Source organism: Silurus aristotelis (assembly GCF_946808225.1).
Source record: "Silurus aristotelis genome assembly, chromosome: 4".
In the NCBI taxonomy this organism is placed as follows: domain Eukaryota; kingdom Metazoa; phylum Chordata; class Actinopteri; order Siluriformes; family Siluridae; genus Silurus; species Silurus aristotelis.
Genome location: NC_139577.1, coordinates 10,677,371 through 10,697,773, shown reverse-complemented (window position 1 = coordinate 10,697,773; position 20,403 = coordinate 10,677,371). Strand labels below are relative to the sequence as shown.

Sequence of the window (20,403 nt, the reverse complement as noted above, 5' to 3'; positions counted from 1 at the left end):
CCCTGAGCATCACAGTACAGTTCAGTGAAATATATGGACATGTACAGCCAGGTGCATTTATTTATTTATTTATTTATTTATTTATTTATTTATTTATTTATTTATTTATTTATTCATTCTTCCTTTCATTCATTTATTTATTGTACACACTATACAGTAGCTGCTATAATGGCAGCCACAGACAGATGCCACAATTCACAAACAGGCACAAGCATTCATTAGGAAATTATTGCTAATTGCCACTCTCTTCAGTGCTGAAATGATCTTTGCAAATGGAAGCTCAGAGACTCAACTAATGTAAATGTTTCAAGGTAAAGAGACAGATTCGTAAAATACTGTTTCGTCATACCAGAGTAGGTGTTCAGTCCTGCAAATAGAAGGTATAAAGTTCTCGTCTGCACTGATATTTCTGTTGCGAACTTTTCAAGTAAATCAGCAGCTTTATTTTAAGGATTAGATAACAGTTCAGTGAAAATTAAACAAAATCAGAGTCCAAACATTATACACCTCCATTTGTAGGAGCAAAACAAATATAGATACTTGTCATCCATCCTTTAAATAAAGCAAGCTGACATCTGCAGGCATGCCTATATAGAAACATCACTCTAAAGAGAAGGGGGGATTCAAATACAAAGTCATATGGCTCAACAGAACAAAAACCTAAACAGAAGTCGAAGCTGAATGACATTAATGCAGGAATGGATATGGAGGACTTGGGTTTCTTACTTACTATGGGAGATATTATGGGGTACAAAAAAATAGGTTTGTTGTTTCTTGAGGAAATGTTACATGACTGATAACGAAGCCACAGGAAATGCCTGTGAGCTATAGTCTTGTTTTCCTGTAGGACTGTTTTTACACTTTGCTCAAGTCCAGTTTACACAGGTAAGGGGAGCGGAAAGAGCCAAGGTAAAGGTGACCGTTGTGCTCATGGGCCTCGCTGATGTAGGCCGCCACAGTGCCATGAGGATCATGGAAACTCCGCACACATGTTCCTCCATCCTTCAGCTCCACCACCAGACTGTACCGTGGCACAAACTTCATTAGTGTTTCCTGGCTGAAGAGCTGAAAACACACAGACAACTGAAAATGAGCAATCTGGCATGGAGAACCTCGCTATTGTCTTAAATACAATCACTACATAATAAAAAAGGGATTTTTTAAACATCCTTGGATGTAAGAATAGCACTTCCCAATTTAATTATCCAGAATTATTTGCAGTTGCGGAAGAAATGAGCAAAAAAGAAAAACCTGGAAATATGAGAGGAATACATAGTTTTTGTTGAAGTCATATTATAAAAAAAAAAGTGACAGCTTTTGATACATCAAAAATAATTAAGCAAAAATGTTATACTTTTAGGGTCACCACTGCATCTTATTTCAATGGGGTATAAAATAAGATGACAAAGTGACTAGATATTTGTTATCCAACAATTTGGCAAAAATCAAAGATTCCCTGACATGAGAAAATATGTTGAACTTTATAAACGAGCCAATAGCTGTAAAAATAGCTTCACATCTAACAATTACACTAAAATTCCAATTTATGACTGACGCACAGAGGCCATGACTGCAGTAGCATGTTTGTGAAATGAGTCAGATTTATCCAAAATCTACATGCAATCCCTTGTCAAATTCATGCATACAGTCCCCCAAAAAAAATACAAATAATAATGAGTGCACTTCAGGCTATTAAAAGTTGGAATTTGTTCTGCAGAACTGAAAATGGATGTGTTAGACATTATTTTATGCTTATCTGCAAACAGGACACTATTTTAATTCCTGTGAAACATTCACTTGGAATTCTGGATAAGATAAAAATCATGGAATCCCTATTTTAATATATTAATGTGTACTTTTAAGCAAGGGCTGATAAGGTCTGGCCTAGCTGAGTCATCCATGGGCCACATCACTCCAGCCAATTAGGATGGGCATATATCTCACCCCTATATATATACTTTAACAAACATTTATGTACACCTAATCCTAAGATTCGTAAATGCTTTTTGAACATTCACTCCCACATTTAATCCCTGATTTGCTGTTATAATAACCTCCACTCTGGGAAGATGTTCCTCTAAATTTTGGAGTGTGCTTGTGGAGATCTGTGATCATTCAGCTACAAGGGTTTTATTAAAGTCAGGTACTGATGTATGTGAGGTGAGGAGGCCTGGGGTGCAGTCACTGTTCATATTTATCTCAAAAGTGTTTAATAGGGTCGAGGTCAGCGTTCTCAAGATCTTCCACTCTAACCCATGTAAACCAAATCTTCATAGTGTGGCTTTGTGCACGGGGACACTGCCATGCTGGAACCGGTTTGGGACTGCTTTTAGTGCAAGTGAAAGGAAACTTTTACAATTGTGTGCCTACAACGATAGCAGTTTGGGAAAGAAACACATATGGATGGAAAAGTCGGGTGTCCCAATACATTTGCCCATGGTTTGTATCAAACAGGTTTACATCAAATGTAGCTGAGCAAAAGTTTCTGATTTTCTGCATAGAGATGAACATAATGGAATGCACTTATGTTCAATAAAGGTACTGTCAATAAGAAACTGCTATTTTTTTTAGAAGAAGCAATGCAAGTGCTTGCTGATAAATAATATGCTTGGATTAAACAAGTTGGTTTAACCTAGTTTAATTAGTCATGTCTTCAATTATTCATCGTATTCATATTATTAAATGCTTTAGACATTGATTTTACCAGTGCTTGTACAAACAGTTACAAAAAAAAAAAAAAAAAAAAAAAAAAATGTATGTGCTTATAAATTATTAATGAAAAGATTATTTTCTAAATCTGAGTCCATGGATGATTTAATGTAAATTCTCACTGCCTCTGCCAGGACACTTAAACTGGGTCATGGTTAGCTCTTCCAGTAGGACAACAATCCAAACAAAGCTCTAAATATACACTCGTATTGTTCAACGAGCCGAGATACAAGCTTTAGTTCAGAGGATTGCTATATTGAACACCAGAACAAACCTTTGGAGAGCTAAATGAGGGCCAATAAGAGATTTAAACATTAAACCAAAAAGATTTACTTTTTACATTTGCCCGTTTTTACTCTTTTAGCTGTTTATTGAAAGTGTTAATAATGGGTAATAAACTCCTACCTTAAATATGATATTCTTAATCCAGGGTCTTTGGGACAGGAAATCGAGCATGGAGAAGCCGGGGTTTTGTCGAATGGCAGACATGGCCACCCAGTAACCACCAGAAGAGCTGCAACGTATGTTGTCAGGGAAGCCAGGCAGGTTTTCAATAAAAGTGTCCATTCCACCCTTATTGAGACCAGACACATGAATCCTGGGATAATAAAACATACAGAAAATGTTAAAATCACCACATGATCTCTAGCAACCATGTACAGTATCTCACAAAAGTGAATACACCCCTCACATTTCAGTATATCTTCTCAAGGGACAATACTATAGAAATAAAACTTGGAAAAATTTTAGAGTATACAATGTGTCGCTTGTGTAGCAGAATAGATTTACTGTCCTCTAAAAATAACTCAACATACAGCCATTATTGTCAAAATAACTGGCAAAAAAAAAGTGTGTAAACACTAAATGATAATAGCTGTATGATAACAGCTTAACCATGCAAAGCCACATAACATATTTATGATGTTCATGTTTTTGTCTGCTTCACGGGACCATACAAATTTGTGTATCTTGTATTAGCGCAGATAAAATGTAGTGCTTTGAGCACAATTCTCTCATACTGACCACCGGATGCTGGAGCCCACTGGTATCAGTGTGTTTGGGATCGTTTTCATGTTGGAAAACTGTCGTTCGGCCCAGTTTCTAAAAGGAGGGCATCAGGTTCTGCTTCAGAATGTCACAGTACATGTTGAAATCCATGCTACCCTTCAATGAACCACAGCTCCCAAGTACCAGCAGCACTCATGCAGCCCCAGACGATGATGCTACCATCACCATGCTTGACTGTAGACAAGACACTCTTCTTACTTATAAAACAACTAATGGTTTAGCTCCCATGTATCTATCCAGTCTTTTAACATGCTACAATCCATCACGCTCCTTGAGATTTCAAAACTCTGGACTTCTAGTAGTTCCTAGAATAGCAAAGTCCACTAAAGGCAGTAGATCATTCTCACATTTAGCTCCTAAACTGTGGAAAAGTCTTCCTGACAGTGTTTGGGGCTCAGACACACTCACCCAGTTTAAGTGCATCTTAAAAACGTATCTTTTTAGCAAAGCCTACACATAATATCCGTCACATATCATAAACTTGTGCTTCAGTAGATCTGATCACATGCACATCAACTTGTGCTGTTAATATCATGAACAGCAGCTCCTGAGGTTTGGCCAGCTCCAGTCACATCCCACCTCATGAAGATTATGGACCTTTAAAGAAATAGATGCGGAACTCGCAAACTTCCAGTACCAACCATAAACGTACCAGTGCCAGTTGGATCCCACTTCATGTGTGAAGATTTGACATTGAACCTTCTGGAGTGTTTAAAGGCTCTGGCATGGAGAAGCTGGTGTTGAATCTGTGATGATCGCAAATGTTGAGCTATTTTATGAGTTGCCTCCTAGTTTTATATCCATAATGACTGTATAAGTCTGAAGAAAGAGGATTACATATAATCTTACACTCTAGTGCTCATGTTAGTTCTCACTCTCAAGTGCTCTGTATTGTTTAAAGATTTATGATCAAACTCTTGATGTCACCCAAATGAGGATGGGTTCCCCTTTTGAGTCTGGTTCCTCTCAAGGTTTCTTCCTTATAACATCTAAGGGAGTTTTTTCTTGCCACAGTCGCCACGGCTGCTCATCAGGGATAAATGCACACCATTTACCTTAACTGTTGATTTCTGTAAAGCTGCTTTGAGACAATGTCTGTTGTGAAAAGCGCTATACAAATAAACTTGACTTGACACAATGTTCTTGGTACTCCTCACCAGTGTTGGGCAACGTTACTTTTAAAAGTAATGCATTACAATATTGAGTTACTCCCCAAAAAAGTAACTAATTACGTTACTTAGTTACTTTTTATGGAAAGTAATGCGTTATATTACTTTTGCGTTCCTTGTATCTCGTTCACGCCTTACAAGTGTAACAGGTGTAATATAGATAATTGCGGGTAAGAAATAAGTTATATTAGGGCAAAAGACATTTCTTAAACATTTAAAATGCTTAATAACTTCTTAGAGAACAATAAGATGATCGACTAAATTTTGACCACAAGGCTGAACACTTTCCAGTCGCACTTCTGTACACTGCTTTGCAATCTGCCTTCGCCGTCAGGAATGTAACTATCGTTCGTGTATATAAGGTTAAGGGTGTGGGCTGCACACCGGTGATGTGGAGGGAGAACATACCTTTCGCTGTCATCTCGTAAAACATCGTGCAATTCCGTAAATATTACCTCGTCCTCGTCTACATCATTCTCTGCTTCATCATCAGCTTGAAACAGCTTCTGAACGCTTTTACAAAGTTCGCGCTATTATCAGTGACCGTGACAGTTTATCTTCCCACAAAAAGCAAATGAGCTGTGAATTTGCTCTCTATCTCCGCTGCGATGGCATCGTACATGTGTCTCCCACGGAAAACTCATATTCTGAGCAGTCCATAGATCTGCAGTGGTGGAAAGTCGGCAAAAGTTTTCTATATTTCTGTCTCCATTTCCATATATGCAACATTACACACACACACACACACACACACACACACACACACACACACACACACACACACACACACACACACACACACACACACACATCTGTAGTGCTGTGCTTTGCATGCAGATGTTTTTTTTTTTTAAGTGGTATTTTTTGCAGTTGAAAAGAGCTTTTCACCAACACATAATCTACACTAAACCATTATTTCTTTCTCCTTTTCCTCGACTATTTCAAAATAATAAGAATACTTCCATCACAGTAATGTAATGCTCTGGTTTGCCATTTCCGCTTCTGACCAACTTCTGTTCCCCGCGGCTCGCACGTATGAGTGCGCGATTCTACGTGACTACGTTCATTTTAATTCAGTATTTATTTTTTTATGCAAAATAATTTAATTGAAAAGTAACTCGCATTACTTTTTTAAAAAAGTAACTCAGATATTAATGTGTAAATTTACAAAGTAACGCGCTACTTTACTCGTTACCCCAGAAAAGTAATATTATTACGTAATGCACGTTACTTGTAACGCATTACCCCTAACACTGCTCCTCACCAGGGTTTTGTCACAATTGCTGGACACCATCTGAGCCAAGTAAGTTTATCTTGGTCTCGTTAGACCACAGGGCATGGTTCCTTCTGGAAAGATGGCCATGCAAACCGAATTGTTGCAGTGTGAGGCGTATGGTCCCAGTACTGACAGTTTAAAGCCAGCTTCTGCACTTGACAAACAGCACGAGGACTCAACTCCTTTGATCAACTCTAGTGAGGCCTGTTCCGAGTGGAAACCATCTTGAGAAACCTCTGTATGACCCTGGCCACAGTACTGTAATTTAGTTTTAGGGTGTTACTAATCATCTTATAGCCTCGGCCATCTTTGTGGAGAGCAACAATTCTAATTCTCAAATCCTCAGAGTATTTTCCATGAGGTGCCATGATGAACATCCAGTGGTCAGTATGAGAGGATTGTACTCTAAACACTAAATTTTAAATGCTCTAATACAAGATACACAAACTTGCATGGTCCTGTCAAGCAGACAAAAACATGAACATGAATAGGACATGTGGCTTTGCATCGTTACACAACTTACAGCTCATCACTTTTGTACTCAATTTGTTGCCAGCTATTTTGGCAATAATGGCTGTAGGTGGATTTATTATCAGAGGACAGTAAATCTGCACTGCTATACAAGCTGCACATTGACTACTGTAAAATATCTCCAATTTAAATTTCTATAGTATTGTCCCTTATATCTACTATAATAGTTGCTCACTTGTGTAAGATACTGCTCATACATATTACATGGTTCTATACGCAATCAGTGTTTAGACATTCTAATACAATATTTAACTGTTTTACTGATTTAATTAACCTTGTGTAGCTGACCAAAAACATTAGAACGCTCACTGATCCTTTTCTAGGGACCTTTCACAAGGATCAGTCTGTTTTCTAAAACTACAATGTTATAAATGCACAAAGAATGTAGAAAAATTCTTCCAATTAACAATGTGGGTAAAAATCAATAAAAGCCCCTGGTGATCCAGAAGTATGATCTTGGGTTGAACTTTATTAACCACAGTTTTGTTATTTTTTCATGATTTTGTGTATGAATCAGTACCTTCATCAATAATGGAATCAAATGCTGATTTTTTAAAAAAGTTACGGTTCTTCATTTAACAAAGCTAATGTTAACAATAAACAAAGAGCCTACACAGGAGCATTTCCTACACTTCCCCTTGCAGTGCCCACACTAGCTTCACTAATACAACCAATGTGCCATTTGTCTCTCAACGCTGGAAGCTTAATGAAGGATTCTGTTACCTAGGCAACAGTAAGCTTGCATCATTCATCCAGGTAAAGCTGTGTGTGTGTGTGTGTGTGTTTGTGTGTGTGTGTGTGGGGCAAGGAGACTCGCACTGCCTCCAGCAGATGTAAGCAGTATGGGAAAAGTAAGAGGGGCCAAGCACATTTACATACAGACCCCGTCTGTTAGGAGTGACAAAGAAGGAAGGTCGACAGGGTAGAATTTTTGACCTGTTATTCAATCGACTGCAGTCCAAGAAGAGAACCTCGGAAACAACGTGTGAACATGCAAGTATGAGGGGAAAATGAGACAAGGAAAGTGCAAGGCAAAGCAAATTTAGTCTGCTAAATTTAGTAAGAATGTGTGGGAAATAAGAACAAATTTCAATTGAAGCATTTCAAGCACATGGACAGCTGTGTGTGAACATAATGAGCAGGAAGCATTTTTGGAAAATGACTGAAAATTGATTTCACCTTTCAACTGATGATTGAGGTTTACTTTTTGTGAAAAATAATGTCACTTTTTCATTTGAGACATAATACTACATACTGTACTAAAATTAGAGGTCAACAGTGGATTTTACTGATAGCTAGCTTGGATCGTACTGGCAGATAACCGATAGGTTTTTTAATGGATACTGGATTAAAAAAACAAATAAACAAACATAACACTCCATGTAAAATAGAACTGAACTTGATTACAAATATTTTAAATAAACAAAACAGCACTGAATCATAAAAATGTGCTATACGAGATCAATATGAATATATTAGTATCTACTGAGGAAAATAAAAGACATGCAAAATAAACAGTTACATCCAAAATGAATAATAATAATAAAAAAAAAGCATTTTGAATGAATAGCATTTGGCATCAGAGGCCACTCTCACACTGTATAACACAACCCAGAAAAACTACAGTTCCAGCAATCATATATCCTATTAAACAGCAAAATTGATGAATCGGTCGACCTCTAATTTAAATAGTATGCCACTTGCTAATAGACTAGCTTCTGTTTAGTATTTGCTTTAAGGACTGTCCCTGTGTTGATTGTGGTTGTGAGTTTGGCAGGGATTAATTATAGCGAGTTACTCAAAACGTGCTGTGTAATGTTTGCTTGCACTGTCCCTCAAATAACAGAGAGAAAGTCTGTGAGCTGAAACAACCATGCAACAGACTTTTATCACCGTTAAACAAAATACACGGCATTTAGTACAGTCTTGCTCAAACATCTTGTAGCAAAATAAAAAAAATGTTTTATAATGTAACCCAGATACGCATCAACTATAAGACAGAAACCCACCTCCTTATTCTTGCCATCGTAGTTTCAGCAACAAGAACAGACTCTTCATCAGGAAGGAGTAGAATACCGTTAGGGAAGCGCAAGTTGTCCATCATGACGGCAACCTCTTTAGTCTCAGTGTCGTACTCGAGAACTCTAAAACACCAAGTCAGTTTTAGCAGCTATGACCTCACAAACTGCCTGAATACATATACATAACTATAGCAGCAACCTGCTTTACAAACAATATTACCTGAAACTACTGAAAAACTAAAGCTGTAAAGTGACTGAAGTCTGCTGGGGAATTTTAGCTGCCTCTTACCGACCATCTGCTGTGGCCTCCATGATGAGTTTCATGAAATCCCGACGCTGCCACCTGCTGCTGGAGTCTGTGAAATACACCTTCTTCCCATCCTGTGTCACAGCCAGGTCGTTGACAAATGAGAGACGGCGACCACCGATCGTCTTCTTGGTGCTCACTAGCTGTGTACTCTCACCTGAAGGACAAAATCAAAGAAGAAGGTCACTGATAAATGATTTAGCATGGCTAGAAGATGAGAATTTGAGAGGGGAAAAAGTATTCTACTTGATTCAGATTCAAAGTATTACTTAATCAAAAGCACTACAGGAAGAGAAACTACAAAAGAAAGATGTTTATCTTGATCTAACCTGTGACCGGATTAACCTCAAAAAGGCCCAGGTAGGCATCAGCCACAAACAAGGTGCCATTTGGTCCTGCTTTGATTCCAAGGGGCCGTCCACAAACAGGCTCGTGCTCAGTAGACCCTTCACAAAGAGAAAAACAAAAGTGTTGGCTCCCTGTTTGCTGTACAAATAACAAAAACATTTCCTCACTTACTGCTCCTCACTTCATTCCTTAAGGTCATAACTGGCCCCAGCAACAGATGGTTCATAAGATATTATTTATAGCAATTATTTTTGCTTGTACACCTCCACAATGTTTTAAAATATTTTTCTCGCTTTCCATTTATACAGCAATTGAATTTACACTACCGTGGCCCTGACCAGAGAGATTTCAAGAACCATTGGTCTTAATTTGAGCCTCATACCCTACAGCCCAGATAATATTACAATAATACACCCGTATGTACGTTTTATTTATGCTGTTCCTTCGAAGTTAAAAACACATTCTTGTATAAAATGTCTTTGTATGCTTTAACTACAGAGCCCGAACCTGTTCCAAGTAGTTTGCCAAGGCTGGAGAGGAAGGAGATGATTTTGAATGCTAACTGAACACTAGGATTTCTCAACTGACATTAGTGCCTTTCCTCACTAGGGCTTCTGTGGCTGAATAAGCACAGCTATGCTCCAAAGAAACCCCTCCCCAGGAAAATTGTTAACAGCAAATAAGACTAAATCTAGGATATGAGGTTAAAAAAATCATGTGTGTTGTGGTGAGGTGTCCACAAACTTTGCACATAACGTATGTGAGATACATACCACAGAGACCCTTCAAGCTTCCTGAAAAAGCATCTTAAAAAAAAACACCCAACCCAGTCCAAAAATAAAAGATATAAAGGGTTTTTTTAAACACTTCATTGATTCAACAGGGAATTGGTGTTTCTTAGTATATCCCAGTGATGTTAGGAAGCTACGATACAGTGCCCCTGAAGAACAGAGGGTTTAGGGCGCTAAGAGAGGCAGGTTGGTGATAACGAGGTTGAACCCCTGACTACCTGATCAGTAAACCAGAGCCTTAACCACTGAGCTACCACCTCTCCTATTCGTATTAAATATTCATATTTGTTTATACTCCTCGTGTGTGTTGTTAAGGAAATCATAAATCAAAATAGTCAAAATATCATTTTAAAATAGTGTTCAATCTCACAGGACATAACAGATATGACTTCTCACTCCTCAATTCATAGAAGTATATGAGCAAACCCACATGCATCCTCTGTGTACACACATTTCAGAAAGAACCAACCAATCAACCTACAAACAACAATTCAGTGATTTATTTGAGAAGAGTGAGAAATCTAATTCTGACAGAGAATGGCGAATCATGTCTCAGTTGCACATGAGCCGTTAACATCCTCGGCTCTATTTACAAAGGACTGCATTATTGTGAAACAGTGCAGCATTGCAACACTGCCAGTGACTAAGGGACACCTTTTCACTTACCACATGGAGGCTTGCCCAGAGTTGCAACAACACTGATTTTCTTCCCGTCAATTTTCACAATTTTTCCATCTGCTGTTCCAGTGTACAGAATATCTACAACAGGGAGAAAAAAAACAGAATAATTTGAATAAATAATTAACAGAATAATTATTAGACAAAAGAGTTTGCCACAGATTTGAGACATTACATTTTAACCAGGCAGAAATTCCAGACAGGTGACCTTTGCCCCAGTTAGCTGTTACTACTAATGTAGTAGAACTGCTCCTTACACAATGATGAAATGGGTGAAAGGCAACGAATGACAGATCACACCAGCAGGTACTGACCTCCAATATCAGTGATGGATTCAGGCCCAACGAGCTGATCCTCAAACAGTCTCTCTGCCTGTCTGAGCTTTAGGTTGGGTTCAAAGCAGCCAGTCAAGAGCGGTGGTTCACTGAGACTATATAAAGAAAATTGTAAATTGCATTAAAAATGAGAGAACATTACTCAAGCTTTGGGATGTTGAGAAAAATAGGTATTTCTCAGCACAAGCGGTAACACTGGTAGAGGAATACTGCAGTGTCCAAAAGGAGCAGGAAGGAAATCATTAATCATTGACACTGAGAGGTGAATATAAAGGAGACGTCTTTGCAGATCGGTTTGACATTAGTGCCAAGGGTGCTTGAAGAGCACTGTAGCAGTGCTTCTGGAGGCAATACGAGGCAGTGAATTCAGGGAGCGCAACACTATCACAGGGGCGGGGAAACCCTCACATTACTACATTACAGATATCCATTAAAAGCTAAGAACCATACAGTGTACAGCGTACAGCTCTGCAATGCATGTTTATGTAGACATTTGCACCTAAATTGCTAAGAACCCGTCAGACAACTTTGCCAACCGTGGATAAAGAAATAGAGGAAGTACTAAGAAGCCAAACAGTTTGACATTTCAAAACATCAGTAGCATGTCAGTGCAATAATATAAACTGTAATCTATCAGCACAGTCTTTTAAAAAGGTGCCATCCATCAACAAAAAACAATCAAAAATAAAGGAAAACTGATTGTACCTTATGCGACATTTCTGAACAAGACTGATCATGTCAAGTCTTATATGTTGGAGCATTTACTGTAGCAAAACCAAATGACAGCATGATGAATAGGAAACTAATTTCACAGCACAATCTGACGCTGCCCCGACTTCATTTGTGAACTAATATTTATTCCATTTTTTTATTTGACAATAATGATATTAAATAATATTCATAATAATTATAATAAAGGAATGTGACAGCTACAGTTCAAGTAGGATAGCAAGAACTACCTCCAAATCATGTGAAGCCAAAAACATACAAATACAAAGGTAAAGCAACAGAGGGCAAACCCAAAATGGTAAAATTTTTACGATAACTAAAGCACTCCTGAGAGCTTGAGGAGTATCATTTTCTCATTTACTTCTACTGCAGTGAACTGTTTAGTGAAAATCCTGCTCTAGAAACTGGAAATTTACAGGAAATTCTGTGTTCTTATACACAAAGGTAAAATCAGAATAAAATCATGAAAATAATTTTCTAAAAATATGTTCTGAGGTGTTTATCTTAAGAGATTAGTCATTACTTGGTTTTGAGCCATGCCTGATGCAGCCCATCTTGTGCCTGATGACAAGCTCAGTAATGGAAGCAGGGCTGATAAAGCAGGGAGGGGGCTACAGGAATGATTTCATTCTTTGCTCATTTCCTGACCAGTGATTTGCTGCAACGACCGTTAAAAGCTCAATATGTCATTTCATTTTTGCCTTGGATTGAACCATTTGCCCTGCTTCTGATTTCTGATATCCATTAATTCCACAGCATACCTGAATGCTTCAGGCTGAATCGGGGACTCCAAGAGAAAAGTGACCACCAGGACTGGGAGAATCAGGAAGACAGCCAGAGACAGCAGAGTGACCCGGAACACCTTCCCGCTGTACGTGCTGAAATTTATAGAACGATAATATATTATGTGACCTACATTGTGAAAGTAAAAAAAAAAACAACAAAAAAACAACAACAACAACAACAATCAAATATTTGAGCAAACCCATGGGAGCTGACATGAGCTGTCAGAGGAGCTTTAGATGTGCTTTTGGCAGCTTCTCAAGATTCCCTCAGTTTGTGTGTGTGTGTGTGTGTGTGTGTGTGTGTGTGTGTGTGTGTGTGTGTGTGTGTGTGTGTGTTTATGGGATGGTAAACATTTCCGAAATCCCCTTGCGAAGCTTCTGAACAGTAAGTGCAGTCTAAATAATAATGGTAGTAAAAACACTCAGGATGTTTTCCACACACCAGTCAGAAGCTGATTCATGTTTTTAAGCTGTTGGATGTGAAACTATTGTATGTTGTGTGTAAATAAATGCAGGATGGATCTGCAGTGCACCTGTGCAATAACAAATAGATCCAGGCAGAGGAACTTTTTCACTTTATTCCTTTTTTTTTAAAAATTGTAAACATGTAAACGTATAACACGTAAACATATAACGTGTAATATTTCGGACACCTTTTAAGAGATAATGGAATAAAGATGATCCTAATGGAAGAGTGTGTGCGAAGTGTGTAACGAGCAGAGCAGAGCCTCACCTCGTGCTTTTATACTGAGGTTCATGTGATTCGTCTGTTAGGATCTGAGGTCTGTTGAGCTTCCTGAAGCGCAGTCCTTCTGCCTCATTCATCCTGAAGCGATCTCGGAGCTTCTCTTTACACTGATCTACCCTGAGCTTTTACACTAAATACACTGCGGCGATGAAGGAACACCACGTTCACCCTTCTCCTTCTCCTCACGCTTCTCGCCGTCCGTGTGTGTGTGTGTGTGTGTGTGTGTGTGTAGAGGAGTGTGAAGTCAGCAGCAACAGCAACAACAGTATTTCCAACAGAATCGCTGTAACCGCTGTAATATTTTCTGAGTGACATTTTTTTTTTTGCTGTAAAATACTGTAATTTGGACACAATCAATAAAAGCAATGAAATCTATCATGCATGATATGCCCCATGACCTATCTATCTATCTATCTATCTATCTATCTATCTATCTATCTATCTATCTATCTATCTATCTATCTATCTATCTATCTATCTATCTGTCTATCTGTCTGTCTGTCTGTCTTGTGGAGATTTGTGATCATTCAGCCCTAAGTAAAGTCAGGTACTGATGTATGTGAGGTCTGGGGTGCAGTCATTGTTCACATTCATCCATCAAAGGTGTTCAATAGTGTTGAGGTCAGTAAGATCTTTAGAGCAGGAAGGCCACTCAAGCTCTTCCACTCCAACCCATTTAAACCACATCTTCATGGAGCTGGCTTTGTGCACAGGACTATTGTCATGCTACTGTATCCCAAAACATCCAATATAATTGTGAGCCCCAAACTCTGTTTTTACAGTTTCTGGAAGAAACAAAACACTTTTGTCCATATAGTGTGTGTCTTCCATTTTATGGAATAATAATAATAATAATAATAATAATAATAATAATAATAATATTAATAATAATAAATGAATGAACCTGTTTGCCTAAATATGCACAGGGTTTTGTAATCGGGTGTGTTTCTGTTTTTTCACATTTCTTGGTTTTAGCCCACCAGTAAAGCCATGATCTGTAAAAAAAAAATAATAATAATAATAAGAATAATAATAATAATAATAATAATAATAATGAACAAATCTTATACAGCATGCACAGAATATCTTATTAAAAAGGGTAAATCAGGAGAGAAGTATAAAATAATTTTGTGAAACATTATATGCACCGTTCCTCTAACATTTATAAAAGGACAAGACAAAGCTTTCCAGAGAGTGTTAATATTAAAGGTGGAACAGAAAATGATCTTCACTAAATCATCTGTGTGGCAAAATGTGGTATGGTCTAATGCAGGGGTCTTCAACATGTTCCTTATGCAGTAGAAACATGGGGCAGGGACCACTTATACCTAAGGTGTCAAACATAGAGAAATGATGTTATAAATAGAAACCAATCATATGACACTAGTTATATTATGTTAAGACAATTAGAACTATGTCGTCATCATTGTCTGTATATTTTTTATATCTCAAAATTATTTATGAATCATAACAAATATATTTTCCAATTTAAAAAAGTTGTTCCCTCTTTTATTTTAATAGATTTGCAGTTTCATACATTTTCCTTTTACTATCAGGTGGACTATTATACATTTACATGAACTTCAGCGTTAATTTTAATAGAACTTTATATGTAATTTTACTGTCAGGTAGACAATTATACAATCGCATTAACATCAGCTTCGTAAAGTGTTAACTTTTATGTAATAATTATATTTTTAAAACTTCATTTTTTGTCTTTGATGTCTTTACCCATGTTTATTTATATAAATGGGGAGGGGTGCGTTAGAAAGGGCATCCAGCGTAAAACATGTGCAAAATTAAACATGCGGATGGTCCGCTGTGGCGACCCCTAATGGGAGAAGCTGAAAGAAAGTATTTTATTTTTGTAAAAAAAATAATTTGTGATTCAACATTAATTAGCAAAACCCCCGATAGAAGATGCATGGTCTACTAAAAAGTATATTCAAGCAAAAAAAAAAAATATATATTTTTTTTTAATGAAAGTGCAGCATGGTGGTTGCAGTATTGTTCTATGAGGCTGTTTTTCTTCAACCAAAACTGATGCTTTTATCAAGATGAAGGGAGCCATCAATAGCTACAAATACCAGCTGATTTTACTACGAAACCTTCTAGTCTTTACTAGTAATCTGAATATAAAAAGACATTCCATCTTTCAGCTCAAGTTACCCAAATTGTGCATCCAATCTTTAAAGGAATAGATTAACCGAAAGAAGTTCTATGTTTTTGAAGGATCTAATGACCTAGAGCTCAGTCCTGCATCCGAATAAGAAGCAATTTGATCTAGATCTAAAATGTTTTTGTAAGATAGAGTGGTGAAAATATTGCTAAATCAAGAGATGCCAGTGATATAATAATTCAAAGGGTGCTTTAACAAAGTATCCGTTTAGGGTTGTGCACAATTATGCGACTAGGTTAATTATACTATTTTTCCAATTTGTTTCCTTTAAAATAAAATAAAATTTTTTTACTTAATTTCTTATATAATTTCCTATATGGGTACATATTATAATTACAAATTGACACCTTTTTCTTTTCTTTTTTTTTAACACATCACAAACACACCATTGTAACATAAGGAGAGTGTATGTTTTATTTTGTATCAATTTTTTTTAATCCTTTTTTTATGCTTTTATTTTGAGAGAACATTGACATCGGCTCTCTAGTCGTGGTCATTGCTTGAAGCTGCTGATTTCACACTGCTGAGATCATTCAGCAAAGATGAGTGGTCCAGTGGCTCCTGCAGAAAGTGCACCCGTAGCAGTGTGGATTGCATTGAAGAGGCTTGACCTTAATGGTTTGTAATGTTTTTGGTGCTATTGACTTATTGATTATTATCATTATTATTTTCAACATCTCAGTTTTGAGATAGAAGGGAGGGCTAAGGGGCTTGAGCATCGTGGTTACCATAGCAACACCAGGTCTGTGCACTGATACATGAGGTCATTTCAATATAACACTTTCAATGACATTGTCCCAAAGCAGGTTTTATAGAGATAAAGATGTCTGTAAAAATGTTATCTGTATCTATAAAAGGTTAAATGTATATGTAAGTTACTTAAACGTTTGTCCCTAATGAGTGAGCCAGTGGTGGCTGTGGTAAAGGAAAATTACCTGAGATAGTATAAGGAAGAAACCTTGAGGGAAAGAAGACTCAAAAAAGAACCTATCCTCATCTGGGTGGCACAGAATGTCCATTTATTAAAATTTGATCAATGTTGAGGTGAACTGTTCATTGATAGGTCCTTAAATGCAGACCTGGTCATGCAAACTGTGGTCCTGAAGCATTGTAGTAAACTGTTGATATTAATTACAGTCCAAATCCATCCTTAAAGTTTTTGACTTGTCCTCAGCTGCACACACTGCTCTCTCATAGAAAACAAAACATGCAGAATTTCAACATCTTCCTCTAATGTCTCTTTTATTTGTTTCAATGGTGTAAGACTTATTTTAATAACAAACACACACACACACACACACACACACACACATATATATATATATATATATATATATATATATATATATATATATATATATATATATATATATATATATATATATATTGTATATAAAATATATAAAATTCCGACTCTAGCAGGGACTGAAAGAGGGCTTAATGGGCACTCAGCTATGAACAGGTGCAGCTGACAGAGGCAACAATGAATCAGTTTCATGTTTGGTGTTTTGTAGATGACCGAGTTATAGCTCTGAGAGAAGTACATATTCCCAGAGGGACCAAAATAACCACAGTGAGACAGGTCTGCTCCTTCTTCTTCTTTTGCTTTGTGTGTTAGACAGTTGAGGTAATCTGTTATTAATTTCATCCTAGATTGTGGCTCATTCTTTTAGACTGGATGTTGATCAAGTCACCTTCAAGGTTTTAACTATTGTACACACATTTATTTACACTAGCTCTTTGTTATGAGAGGGCCAAGCACCCAGTGTGTGTAGGCACCCTACTGTTATTCTCCTCTAGGGTATCTGTGGCAGCCCATAGAACAAAGAAACACCAGACAACACCAAAGTTCACAGCAGTAGTCTGTGAGGTAATGCCATTCAGCTGCCCATTGGTTTATCTAGACCTTTTCTTCTACATTCAAGGAATTCCTCCATTGTTTGTGGTCAGAACATACACATCCTGAGTGAAACTACAAATTACTCTTAAATGTGTTTGCCCTAAATTATGTTTCTGTAATTGCTTTAGGCAAGATTTTAGCAAGTCAGTGAATGTGCTGCTTACCAAATCTTGGTGCTTGGGCCCCAAAATAGTGATTGCAAATGAATTATTATCAGTGTTGTATCAACTTACATAAAGTGTATGACAACAATAATATCTTCTCACAGATACGAAACAATCAGGGCTTTTTGATCCCTTTGAATGGCTGCATACCTTTGAACGCCAAACAAATGCAAGTCCATGCATTTTTTTCCCCCATTGTGTATTGATTTATAGTTTTAAACAATATCAAATTTCTCTTACTCAGGTTCACACCCCTCTGTATTAACAGTACTTCACTATTGTGTACTCTGTGTGCCAGATAAAGAATAGGACACTTCCTGTTCCAGTACACTGTATTACATTACCAATAATGTAAAAAGTAATTTATTATTCATTATGATTTGGTTTTATAGGCCTCATGTCTTGGAGGTGTCCAAGTATTATCAACATGGTATGGTTTCTCACAAAGGATTTGCTGCATTTAAATGAACGCTTAAATGTTTTTGTAAAGACTGTTGTTTCTCTATCTGCATAAATGAAGTTAATGCAAACCCCAGAAACATTGCAATGACTGTGATAAATAAAAGCCTGAAGTCCAGACTACAGAGTATTGTAAGAAGGGTAAGAGTGCTGTCACATGTATGTAATAAATAATGAAAAATTATATCTTTAATAACCAAATCTCTATTCATTCTGTTTAAGTAACTATGGTGCAGTACAGATCGGTGCAGCCTGATTACATCAAGATTGCTTTCATTTTAGATTGAAAGACTGGAAGATCTCCTACCTCAAATCAAGCAAAAGCAGAATGAGCAGATGATCAAGGTAAAAAATAAAAATAAAAAATGGCAAGAAGCTCTGCACTGAACATGTCTGAATTCACTTGTGCTTCTTAACTTCAGAAACAAGAAATGACATTAAATACCAGTAATTACATGTTCCTTTGCAGGACATTGAACTTTTGAACCAAAAGCTGATATTCCTACATAAAAGAATGCAGGTAAAAAGAACTTCCCTTTACCAGCATACCACAATTATTCCACAGCAGTCCACAGGTGAGTCAGCACATTCTTTGTCTTTGTCTCTCTCAACAGATGGCAGAGTCATACTGCTGGGAGGGAATGTTTAAACGAGCACCACTCTGGTGATCAATTTGTTTTCTGTACTCCACTCCAAGCTCCCTCTGGTTGGATGTTTTTCAAACAATTCAAGTCTGTGTTCAAAATGATTTACCTAGTAAAATATTACTATAAACGGTTAACAAGCATTAGGGTTTTTAGGCTTTTCAAAATTAGGCCTTTTTGTTACCTCAAATAAACCGTTCAGGCATAACATTATGACCAATTCAATTCAATTTTATTTGTATAATGCTATTAACAATGAACATTGTCTCAAAGCAGCTTTACACAGATACTGTGGTGATTAAAAGTGAATATCTTCTTTATAAGTAAGTTTGTCCCTGATGAGCAACCCGGTGGCGACTGTGGCAAGGAAAAACTCCCCGAGATGGCATAAGGAAGAAACCTCCCGAGGAACCAGACTCAAGAGGGAACCCATCCTCATCTGGGTTGCACTGAATGTCCACCTGCCTAATATTGTGTTGGTCCCCCCTTTTGCTGCCAAAACAGTCCCATCAAGCATTAACTTTAGCTACAGGAGCTCGTCTATTGGATGAGACCACATGTGCCACATGCGCTCCCCACATGCATCAATGAGCATTGGCCAGCCATGATCCCGTCACCAGTTCACCGCTGTTCCTTCCTTGGACCACTTTTAATAGATACTGACCACTGCAGAGCAGGAACATCCCACAAGAACTGCAGTTTTGGAGAAGCTCTGACCCAGAGGTCTAGACATCACAATTTGTCAAACTCACTCAAATCCTTATGTTTGCCTATTTTACCTCATCAACTTTGTTCAAAATGTTCACTTGCTGCCTAATAAATTCCACCCACTAACGGGTGCAATGATGACGAGATAATCACTGCTATTCACTCACTGCTCATGTCATGCCTGGTCAGTGTAAATCAAATAGAAGAACAAAAGTACTGGAACACCTCATTTTCCAGTTATATGTGGATCTTCCCCAAACTGTTACCACAAAGTTATAGAGACAATTGTACAGGTTGTGGTTGTATTAAATTTGCTTCCACTTGAACTAGGAGAACCAAACCTGTACCAGCATGATGATGCCCTTGTGCACAAAGCCAGCTTCATGAACATATGGTTTATCTGGGATGGTGTAGCTCTTGAGTCACCTGCTATAGAGCTCTAACCTCATTCCTATTGAACACCTTTGGGATGACCCTACATTAGCACCTGGCTTTACAAACATATTATATAATGTCATTGCTGACACTCATACATACTGACATTTAACCCAGGTCTTTTTTTTTTTTAAACCAGTTATTATTATTGGGAAGAGTTCTGATTAGATTGTTTACACTAGAGTATATATGAGGTGTATAATTAGTCATCTCAATAGTCCCAGCAGAGAGTGTGTATATAATATATTTTTTTATAAATCTTTTTTTTTTATCTTTTTGATCGAGTAAAGAAAAGCATTTGACTAGTTTGTCTACACTTGTTTATTGTTTCAGGAAGATTGTCAGCTGAAGCAGTGTTCACTGTTGTCTCATAACTCCCAAAGATGCTAAAAGTACCAAAATATATTTTCCAAAATACC

The 20,403-nt window shown here is 37.4% G+C and overlaps 2 protein-coding genes across 8 annotated transcripts; one reads left to right on the top strand and one right to left on the bottom strand.

Annotated features, from left to right (window-relative positions):
- Positions 1–42: 42 nt before the first annotated feature.
- Positions 43–13,772, bottom strand: apmap (adipocyte plasma membrane associated protein). The gene is made up of 9 exons (XM_083540048.1): positions 13,481–13,772; positions 12,724–12,840; positions 11,213–11,328; positions 10,887–10,979; positions 9,411–9,527; positions 9,064–9,238; positions 8,763–8,897; positions 3,115–3,307; positions 43–1,065 (listed from the first exon to the last, which is right to left on the bottom strand). Exons 1-9 carry the CDS (start codon positions 13,570–13,572, stop codon positions 856–858), a joined length of 1,248 nt encoding a protein of 415 aa, XP_083396174.1. The 5' UTR covers positions 13,573–13,772; the 3' UTR covers positions 43–855.
- LOC310725288 (uncharacterized protein) lies at positions 12,847–19,698 on the top strand. 7 transcript variants are annotated; one of them, XM_083540142.1, is made up of 10 exons: positions 12,847–13,132; positions 16,140–16,292; positions 17,189–17,256; positions 17,328–17,387; positions 17,843–17,907; positions 18,131–18,168; positions 18,259–18,338; positions 18,480–18,542; positions 18,667–18,717; positions 18,812–19,698. In XM_083540142.1, the coding sequence occupies exons 2-10, from the start codon at positions 16,217–16,219 to the stop codon at positions 18,863–18,865; spliced, it is 555 nt and encodes a 184-aa protein (XP_083396268.1). In that variant the 5' UTR covers positions 12,847–13,132; positions 16,140–16,216; the 3' UTR covers positions 18,866–19,698. The 7 variants fall into 7 exon arrangements, with proteins under 7 accessions (XP_083396268.1, XP_083396271.1, XP_083396269.1 ...); XM_083540145.1 differs by having other exon boundaries at positions 12,847–13,136; positions 17,189–17,247; positions 17,328–17,375; XM_083540143.1 differs by having other exon boundaries at positions 12,847–13,136; positions 17,189–17,247.
- Positions 19,699–20,403: the final 705 nt, after the last annotated feature.